General features: G+C 38.1%; 2 protein-coding genes across 3 annotated transcripts; one reads left to right on the forward strand and one right to left on the reverse strand.

Annotated features, from left to right (window-relative positions):
• The first annotated feature begins 5,129 nt into the window (after nt 1-5,129).
• LOC125223134 (solute carrier family 35 member F5-like) lies at nt 5,130-7,260 on the forward strand. 2 transcript variants are annotated; one of them, XM_048126138.1, is made up of 4 exons: nt 5,130-6,013; nt 6,110-6,533; nt 6,851-6,942; nt 7,037-7,260. In XM_048126138.1, the coding sequence occupies exons 1-4, from the start codon at nt 5,501-5,503 to the stop codon at nt 7,223-7,225; spliced, it is 1,218 nt and encodes a 405-aa protein (XP_047982095.1). In that variant the 5' UTR covers nt 5,130-5,500; the 3' UTR covers nt 7,226-7,260. The 2 variants fall into 2 exon arrangements, with proteins under 2 accessions (XP_047982095.1, XP_047982094.1); XM_048126137.1 differs by having other exon boundaries at nt 5,132-6,013; nt 6,851-7,260.
• A 66-nt stretch (nt 7,261-7,326) lies between these two features.
• LOC125223135 (desumoylating isopeptidase 1-like) lies at nt 7,327-9,136 on the reverse strand. Its single transcript, XM_048126139.1, has 4 exons — nt 8,981-9,136; nt 8,800-8,897; nt 8,399-8,715; nt 7,327-7,879 (listed from the first exon to the last, which is right to left on the reverse strand). The coding sequence occupies exons 1-4, from the start codon at nt 8,987-8,989 to the stop codon at nt 7,476-7,478; spliced, it is 828 nt and encodes a 275-aa protein (XP_047982096.1). The 5' UTR covers nt 8,990-9,136; the 3' UTR covers nt 7,327-7,475.
• Between the last annotated feature and the right edge of the window lie 1,233 nt (nt 9,137-10,369).

Consider the following 10,369-nt stretch of genomic DNA (forward strand, 5'->3'; position numbering starts at 1 on the left):
CTTTGGAGCACACCAAATGCGGGCTCCACGTCCTTGCGCGCCGACTCACTGTCGTTGCGCAAAGTAGGCCTTCTTTTCATCACTTGTTTGTCGGATCGTCTTCACAAAGACCGGCCACCGAGGGTATATCCCATCCGCCAAGTAGTAGCCCATATCATGCCGGTTGCGGTTGGCCACGAATGAGACGGCTGGACCGACGCCCAGGCACTTCTCGTTGAAGAGGGGAGACGAGTTCGGGACGTTGAGGTCGTTGTTCGAGCCGGCTACCCCAAAATACGCATGCCAGATCCACAGCCCACGGTAATCAGCTACGGCCTCGAGGATTATCGTGGGGTTCTTTGACTTGTAGCCGGTCGTGTAGGCCCCCTTCCAGAGCGGTCGGACGGTTCTTCCACTCCCAATGCATACGATCCTATCTTTGCCGCCTAACATCACGGGGAACCCGTGCTTCTCCCCGTGCATACTGCATCAAATTCGACAATCTTCGAAGGTGCTTGCACACGAAAATGCTGATCACGCCCCCACGCGAGAACTCCTTCAGACATTTCGGGGCTGACGACTCACTGATGTGGAGGTACTCATCCCACATGTCTGCCGCGCCTCCGTAGGCCAACTGCCTGATTGCCGCCGTGCACTTTTGGATAGGGGTGTGGCCGGGTCTGCCAGCCGCATCGTGCCTGAAGCGGAAACACATATATTGACGCTCCAATGCCCTAACGATGCGCATAAACAACTCCATGCGCATTCTGAAACGCCGCCGGAACATGTTGGCGGTAAACCGCGGGTACTATGCAAAGTAGTCCTCGTACAGCCGCTGATGTGCAGCTACGTGATCCCGATCAATCACTGCTCGGTGGTGGACAACTCGTGGAGGGCGAGGTATCGCCTGCTGTTCCACCATACGCATGTACCGCTCCATCCCGCGGTTCATGTAGGCCTCCATAGCCTCGTTCATCCTCCGTTCGTACTCCTCAGGATCCCCACCACTACCGCTACCGCTACCACCCGCGTGATCCATCGCTCGATGATGCTCTTCAATACTAGACCACGAGATCTTCTCTCTGGTTCCCGAACGGTATCTTGATATCGGGGTGGGCTGATCTTATCAAAATACTAGGACTCGAATAAACAAGACAGAAAAATCCTTCTCCAATTAGGAGAGAAATTCGAACTCCTCTAGGTAGAGGGAGACGAAAAATATGAGTAATAATAATGATTGATTTCTGTCTCCTTTATTCTCCTATTTATATTAAGTTCCTTTTTGGGTCCAGACATGGATCTATGGAAGGTTTTGGATATGGGCTCCCCCAATTAGCTTTTTACTAATTAAATTGAACCCACAATTTAATACAAGCTTTTATTGGAATATTACGAGTAGCCACTACAGAAGTAATATTGAACTCTCCCCATCCAAATCCGAAATTATAAGTAATCCGGGTTTTCGTTATTTATATAATTTATTTCCCGCGCTTAAGATATAAATGTCCATTAATTAATTAATTAATGTCTGCTATGGACTTAATTAATTAACATCTTATTAATTCCAAGAGTGGACTTAGCAAGAAACATTTATTTATTATTCATAGAGTAATAAAACTCCAACTGACCAGTTTTCCGAATAATGAAACCTTGTTCGAGCTCCTCTTGAGGACATTATCAAACGAGACTCACCTCGCGCACGTTTCAACATAATAGCAATCCTAGCACCGCTAGATATTAATCACCACTACCCAATATATCGGGATTATTGGGTTACGAAAAACCCGCACCATTTGATAAGTCAAAGTAGTGCATAATCAATACCGTATGCTCAATGCTAACATATGTAGATTAAGAAATAGTATTTTATCAAGACCTAGTCTTTCAGTAGATAACATAAAGACACGTCTTGCTTGTTAGATCCGTTCGGTGCTATACCACACCAATGTCATCTTATTTTAGTAAGGCTTAGAACTATGCGGACTGACATTGCAACCTTTCACGATAGGTAGTCTAAGCCTATCTAGGTTGTGAAATTCTTCTTTTTCTTTTGCAAAGCATTGCATAGATCTGACCGTGTTACCTTAAAGTGGACGTCGCCCACAACCGGTCTACTAAGCAAAAGACTTAGACTTTGTTTGCTTCTTATACATTTAAATGTTTACAAAACATCTTATAAATGCACAAACAAACACAATTTAATAATAATAGTGATTCTATTCATGCGAGACTGCTCGAATAATAGTGAATCAGGTTAAAAGTGGATTGTAGAGTTTTACGTACAAAAGCAAGATTCTATTCGCGCGAAACTTGCTCGAAACATGCTTTTCAGTATAACAAACCTAACATACCAATCACTTGTAACGAGACTGAGTGAGTATATTATACTAGAAAAAACAAAAATAACATAATATTTATTAGTAGAAAAGATAATTAAATTATTAGAAATAAAAAGAGAAAAATTAATTGAATGTATTGATGATAATTTACTAATTTTTTCAAAAATAAGAAGTAGTAACATCTTTGTTCGAATATACTGTTAAAAATGACTATTTGTTTTAAATGGAGGTTTATGGATTTATGTTTTTTTTTTTTTTGGAAAAAACAGAAAAATAATGTAGAAAATACTAATGGATATTCTAAATTCTTAGAAGAAGAGGCAGAAGACAAAAACCCTCATAAGAGTTTATGCAGAATATTCGTCTCAATATTTAAAACTAAGATCATATTGTTTACCAACATGAAATTCATCTAGATCCTTGACTAATTTCATTTTAAGTTGTTTTAAGCACAATTAACATTCAATGTGGCATGAATGTTAGAAGTCTTTGGTCAAATTATCTAATAAATTTATTAAAATTTGTTACTACTTTCCAAAAAAGTACTGTATTTTTTTATTAGTTCGTCTATGAAAAATTCTGCCTCCGTCTCATGTTACTTGCACTGTTGCTTTTCGCCTCGTCACAAACTCCTTACACTATTTATAGTTTAAGTCATAATTAATCTATTTAATTATTATGTTAGATTAAGTTAAGAGCTCATTTATTAAGTGATGTCTCATCACACTTAAACTTCTAATTTAATTACACTAAAAAATCAATCCCAAATTTACGATATAAAATGAAAAGTGTGAGTAACATGGGACGGGGGAGTATGAAATTTCTAAATTTCATACTCCCTCCATCCACCATTAGAAGTCTCATTGGCGACACGAGTTTTAAGAAACATTAATAAAGGTGGGTGGAAAAAGTCAATGGAATATTGGTCTCACTTGTATATATTAGTTTTAAATGAAATGCGAGTGAAATGAGCGATGTATGAGATCTTATTATCATTTATAGTAAAAATGAACCGGGGCTCCTATTCGTAGACGGAGGGAGTGATTGTTAAACAATACATTACCCATACTTATAATTTTATTTATAACTTATACTATTACACTACACTACTAATGATTTGGAACCAGTTATACTTTAAAACCCGTGTGTAAACAAATGTTCATACTTTTCAGATGCGAAGATAATAACATTCATAGTGATTGATTGGGAACCAAACCTTCAAAGCATCTCCAATGGCAATAGCCCAGCAATAGGCTAGCAATAGCCCAGCAAAAAACTCCTCTTGCTATATCATCTAGGACTAGAAACTCCTCCTGCCACATCATTAGGACAAGAAACTGGACTAGCATTAGGACTAGCCACAATAAACAAAATTATAAAAAACAATAAATTATAATCACGCAAAATACGAAATTAAATTTACGACACAGATACGAGAAAATGCAATAATTTATTTAAATTAAAAAAAAGTACTACATCCTAAAAAAATTACATAATTAATTAAAATATCTAAAAAAACGCTAGCCGGTCGCTAGCCGATTTTGGAGGCTGCAGTGGAGGCTAGCCGGTCGCGTGAATCGGCGTGAGCTAACCGATTTTCTAGGCGAAATCGCGCTGGCCGGTCGCAATGGTCGGCTAGCCTCCATTGAAGATGCTCTTAGACAACAACAACAGGCATGGACATGCAGGGGAGGGGGTACACGCCGCCGTATTTCCACGAATACAACCAAATGCCCGACTTTGGCCGCCACAAGCGTGCACAATGATGTCTCAGCCAACCGCAACGTGCCTATTGCACACACGCAAAGGCGTGTCTCTCGGCCAAATTGGCAAATTTTTTAAATAAATCGAATTTATATTTTAATATAAGGATAATAATAGTTATTTAAATGATGATGCTAGGTCAAATTATGGCTCTTGTCCTACGTTTTAAAATTAAAATATTAAATCTTACAAGTTTCAATTTTCTTAATTGTCCAATTTATGCACAATTTATGTACAAATAAACATCTGATCTTAAAATTAACAATATTCTCAATTCAAACTTCATGATTTAAATTTCATTATCTTGCTATATCATACGTGGTCATTACTAATATTTATGATTGTTAATTAGAGAACGGAGCCGTCGTAACTAGGGATGTCAATATAGTGCATAACCTGTGGACTGGTCCGAATAACCCATTAAATTTATAGTGTTAGAGCTGGAAATTTCTAGCTCGATAAAACCAAAACCCGATTAGCGCGCAACTCATTAGGGCCAGACCCGAAAACCCGATAGATTGACCCTAAAACCCGATAAAATTTCTATTATTCTATTTTTTACTCCTAATTTGACACTTCATTGATTAATTTTATACAAATAACTAAAAAAATAACTTTCAATTTTATATTAAATATACAAATTATATATTAAATTTTTATTAATATAATAATTGATAAATAAATTAAAAACTTCAAATTCACTAAAAAGATATTTAAATTTCTACAACGTGTTTAAAATTCCACGAAATATCTCAAATATTAGTATTTGATCATTTTTATGATTGCGTTTAAGCATATATCTCAAATATATCATAATTAAATGTTTTACATTGTATGAATACAACTAATTTTAATCTTATTTATTGAATTGATCACATGTTAATATTATAACTCGAAAGAAATCACAACCCGATTAGCCCGCACCCAATTGACCCACAATCCGAATAGGATTGGCCCTAAACCCGACAGACCGGCCTGATTGACATCCCTGCTTATAACAAATCTCCTGACATTATTTTAGGTAAAAACTGTAAAAACAAATCAATCTGTTTACTTCCAAGTTCCAACTTGTTTCGATTCTTGGCATTGACTTTTTACACCATTAATTGTTATCCATCATCTGTTTTATCTCAATCAATGCCGTCTAGGTTCATAATTTTGTGACTTCTTGATATCCCTCCCCTAAATTTGTGAATAGATTCCGGGTTTATTGTGTTCGATTTGTACCATATTCATCTAACTTTTTCTCCTGTAAATCTTGAATTTGATTGATCTCAAGCTTCTTCTTCTCTCCTGTCTCAGATTGCGGCAAAAAGATAACTTTTTTTTTGATTTGGTTTGGATAGATATTTCTAAACCAGAATCAATAGAGAAACTGATATTCACCGAATCTGAGGTTTTGAGAAAAGATTGGGGAGATGAGAGACCAAGTATGGAGATGGGTTTTAGGGTTGGTTTACATATTTGCAGTTGCGACAATTTGGATCGCAGCTAGTTTCGTTGTACAGTCAGTTGTAGATGAGGGCGTTTCCCCCTTTCTGGTAACCTACATTTGCAATTCATTGTTCGTTGTGTATATACCCTTAGTAGAAATTGGAAGGTATTTGGAGGATAGGTATGGAAGCATTTTCTTTTGGTTGAATAGAAAAAATGATGCTTCATTGCAAGACTCTAAGCTTTCAGAAGAGGCCATTCTTCTCCACACTAACGAGATATCGAATGAGTTGAACCAGGGGGTAGTTGCTCTTGCTCAACAAGAGGCTGCAGATCATGGTGAAGTAGTAGTAGTCAGGGATGAGCCTGATTTAGGGTTGGATGGGAAAGGGCGTTGGACGCGTTGGAGAGTTGCTAAAGTCAGCATCTTGATCTGCCCCATTTGGTTTATGGCACAGCTCACATTTAATCTTTCCCTCAAATACACTACAGTTACTGTAAGAATTTGGTCCATTCTTGTTTTGTGTATATCTCACCGGTTGATTAATGATTTTTGCTTAATGTGACATTTTGATTTCTGTTTTGGTGTATAGTCAAATACCATCCTGAGCAGTGCATCCAGTCTGTTTACATTTCTAGTTGCTCTTGTATTTTTGGGAGAGAAGTTCACTTGGCTGAAGCTGATAAGTGTTCTGCTTTGTATGGGGGGAGTGATCATTGTCAGCCTTGGAGACTCGGGGTCAGGATCGAATGAGGTTGCCTCAAATCCTGCACTGGGAGATGTTCTCTCTCTTTTATCTGCAGCATTTTATGCTGCTTATATAACACTTATTCGCCAAAAATTGCCTGATGAAGACGATAAAGCTCAAGGCAGTGTTAGTATGGCACAGTTTCTTGGATTCCTGGGCTTGTTCAACCTCTTGTTTTTCTTTCCTGTGGCTCTCATTCTAGAGTTTTCGAAGCTCGGGCTTCTCAACACTCTCACTAGGAAGCAATTTGGTCTAATCGTTGGCAAAGGTATAATAATATCGATGTTCAAGCTTGTAGTTGAAATTCTGAGGTCATCCATTGCTAAACTAAACCTTTTCTCATTTCCACTTTTCTATCTGTGTTTGCATCTTTATTCTTGACAATGATGGTAGAACAATCACATGATTTGATGAATGATGAACAGCTCTTGTACATAAATATTCTATCCTCTCTGCTTTTGATGTAAAAGGAGTAAAAATCAAGTAGTTTTGTTCTAATTTACCTTCTTTTGATCTCTGTATTTGTGGTGAAAGTATTACCTCTCTACACATATCAATTTCTAAGCATCAATCTTCTACATTCAGGTTTACTGGATAATGTGCTGAGCGACTATCTATGGGCCAAGGCTGTGCTTCTTACATCGACCACTGTGGCAACGGCAGGTCTTTCCATTCAGGTACCGTTAGCGACCATCGTGGATTCATTGATTGGGAATGTGCCCCATCCGATGGATTACGTCGGAGCTGTTGCTGTGATGATTGGTTTCGCAGGTCTTAATTTCCCCTCAGATGCTTTTTCAACAACTAGGGAAGCTCATCTTGAACTGGATACTGGAAATACAACAACAGATGTTGACAATCGCCTTTCAGAAGCTGCTAACTAGATTTTTCGTTGCAGAGTGTATACATACAAAGATTAATGTGGATACATGTACTATAGAGTTAGTTCGTTTCAACTGAAATACAAAAGAAAAAGAAGAATTGTTTTTTCGTTATTTCTTTTGTTATAACTCAACTGAACTGCCTTGTTATTGTCGAACACAATTTTTGGATTTTCAAAGTTGAGAATGAGAGACAGATCATTTAAGGTGAAGGTACCATACTAAAATACCATCCAACCCAGAAAATAAAAAAGAGTAATGTCACCTTGTAAATCTAAGAAATTACATCGTGACCAAGTCCATATGTGAAATTTTAGTCTATTCTATCTTCAGCTCTGTGCCGTAGACACATGGCCATGTCTCTGCATCACTCTCCTAGTTGCTAGAGCTGCAGCCTCACTTGCATGCAACGTCCCAGTGGCCATGATAGCAGCAAACTCACTGCTGATCTCCTCTTGGACTTTACTTCGAGCATCTCCGAGGGGATCTCCAGCAACAGCATCTCCTGCACCGCTAGAAGAGGAAACCGTTTTGGCCTTTATCTGTTCTGTATCAGATTTCCTTGCAGCACCCTCATCTTTTGTCTTAGTCGATTGGTACGTAGCACCATTGGCCGGTTTTGAAGCAGCAGCTGTCGCCTGATTTGAGCTAGCAAGCGCAGAAGTCCTGAACTGAGGAGCTTGGGGAACTGCACCAGCCTTCAAAGTGTTCTCTAGATTCTGTATCATTGGCACTGCACAGCAAACAGATTTAGAACATTATGCTGCAGTTATAATCTTTAAACTTTTTTCTTCCTTCAATTTGTGTCGTGTTGAGAGATTAACTCATCAATCCGACCCCACACAACTCCAGGAACCTACTAGTACAAAATATCAGAAACCTTTTCAGATGCAAGCATAGAGATTCTGAATCAATCATTAGACTTTTGGTTCCTACCATGAAACGGGACACATGTTTGGCTATGGCATGCAATGATCTCCAAAGTTACTTTTCTTAAGCCCAATCTTATGAAACAGCACCTTCATAACATAACTTATTTATGAGAATCAGCTGACTACAAAGATGCAGTGACGGTAGTCAAAGATAAGATCATATTTTTTTTACTTCCTTAGCTTAAGTTAAACCCATTCCATCATGGAAACATGCTGTCACTACTTGTGTATTCAAACAGTTAGGGAGAGAACGTGACTCAAATTTCTAATAAGGGAACAAAAAGTTAAGATGATCAGATCAACATAGATGAGTGACTTACATATAAGAGGGGCCATGGGGCTACTCATAACTTCATTCGGGAGATTCAAGATGTAATCTGGTATTGAAGCACCAACAAGGAACTCGGCAACCTCATTACTAAAATTGTTACAATTATGAGTCAGCAAACTGTAAGTTTCAGCTGTGTAGCGTGGACCAATCTTGTCCAAGTACTCCTCAAATACTTCCTCAGGCACATGTGTCACGCCAAGATCGAACGTGCGAATTGGTGTCCCATATGGAGTTGTTCCAGCTGGAGAACTTTCTATGCCACCTCCGAAATAGTATTCATGACCGTATACAACAACTCCAGTATGCCTGAAAAATCACAAAACAATTAAGCAACAAGAAACATCAAGGCATCCACATTCAACAGATGTTTTGAGATTGTAACCGTCATACCATATGGCTTCAATAGGCTTCCCCAAAAAAGCCGTAGATAGTTGTCTGGCCAAACCCTGGCTTAGGTCATAAACATTCAAAGAGACCTTGCAACCCTCCTGCATGTTTATAAAGTTGTATGCTTACAGAACCATTTCACAGCTGTCCATTTTAGTCGATAATAATTACAAATAAGACATACCTCAGCCATTTTCACCGGTCCAATTAGAAAAAAATGCTTAAGACGGGATGAAAGGCTGACCTACAAAAAAAAGAACACCAAGATCAAGCAAGGTTCAGGAGGCAGTAAAGGGCATTAATCAGTAATGCTGATAATACTCCCTCCGTCCCCAATTAAGAGTCACACTTTTCCATTTCGGTCCGTCGCCAATTAAGAGTCACACTTCATTTTTACCATAAATGGTAAGTAGGTCCTACATTCCACTAACTAACTTCACTCACATTTTATTATAAAACCAATATAAATAAGTGGGTCCCACGTTCCACTAACTTTTTCAACCAACTTTTCTTTACATTTCTTAAAACCCGTGTCCAGTCAAAGTGTGACTCTTAATCGGGGATGGAGGGAGTACTTAATAGTAACAAACAGCACCATAAACCTTATTGATTCTATAATTTTAATTTGCATGAAGGAAACAAAACTTTCAAACAAGAGAGGAATGCAAGAAGTTCATGTAGAGAACACAAGCAAAGACTGTACACAGCATGTCAATTAAGCTCTCTGGCTGACTTCAAACATTAATCTTTTATGGGCTACTCCTGTTGGGTTTTGTTTAGCGAAATAAACAAGAAAATTTGACATTCTTTCCCAGAAAAACTATCAAAACTTTCACTTTGCCAAGTTTCATTAGCCACAGTACCAATCCAAACATGCATTTCACCAACAATTTGTTGCACAATGAAAATGTAGAACAGCCACATGAAAGCAGCTTTAAAGTACACCCAATGATAGAACAGTTCTTTTTTCCCCATATAATGACATAAGTAACTGTTTCATACTATGAAATACTCCCTCTGTCCCATTAGAAATGCAATGTTTTTCTTTTTGGGTTGTCCCACTAAAAATGAAACGTTTCCTAAAATGGAAACATCACTTTCTCTACTTTTCCCTCTCTCTTACTTTACTCTCTCTTCATTAACTCACAAAACAACACTGCATAAAATCTTGTGCCGGAAACCAAATGTTTCGTATTTATTGGGACGGAGGGAGTAATAAATATCATATGCAATGATGTGGAATTGCTATAATCCATAAGACGTAGCAAAATGGAAATAAGCCAAATAATAGCAAGTCAATGAAAAAGAAACCAAGCATAAGTCTCGAAACAAATGAAATCACAAATCTAGGCAACTTAATATAGCATCATCAATAGGTCACAAAGTACAAGCACCTACAGATCCATACAAATCATGACTTGCAACGTGGAAAATGAAATCTAAGACTCAATTAGATGACAAACTCTAACATTGGACAGATCTCACAATTCACTCCCCCACATTTCAAAAACGACATCAAATCAAAACACATTTTATCAACACAAGACCTTCCTCGAGATAGCCACATAGAAAA

This window comes from Salvia hispanica, chromosome 4 (genome assembly GCF_023119035.1).
Source record: "Salvia hispanica cultivar TCC Black 2014 chromosome 4, UniMelb_Shisp_WGS_1.0, whole genome shotgun sequence".
Taxonomy (NCBI): Eukaryota; Viridiplantae; Streptophyta; class Magnoliopsida; order Lamiales; family Lamiaceae; genus Salvia; species Salvia hispanica.

Coding starts and splice junctions, on each gene's coding strand:
- LOC125223134 (XM_048126137.1), top strand. CDS start 5,501: ATGAGAGACCAAGTATGGAGATGGGTTTTAGGGTTGGTTTACATATTT. Junction 6,014..6,109: donor TCAAATACACTACAGTTACT/GTAAGAATTTGG, acceptor TTTGGTGTATAG/TCAAATACCATCCTGAGCAG. Junction 6,534..6,850: donor TGGTCTAATCGTTGGCAAAG/GTATAATAATAT, acceptor TTCTACATTCAG/GTTTACTGGATAATGTGCTG.
- LOC125223135 (XM_048126139.1), bottom strand. Junction 8,716..8,799: donor AAGCCTATTGAAGCCATATG/GTATGACGGTTA, acceptor GTGATTTTTCAG/GCATACTGGAGTTGTTGTAT. Junction 7,880..8,398: donor CCCCATGGCCCCTCTTATAT/GTAAGTCACTCA, acceptor TTTGCTGTGCAG/TGCCAATGATACAGAATCTA.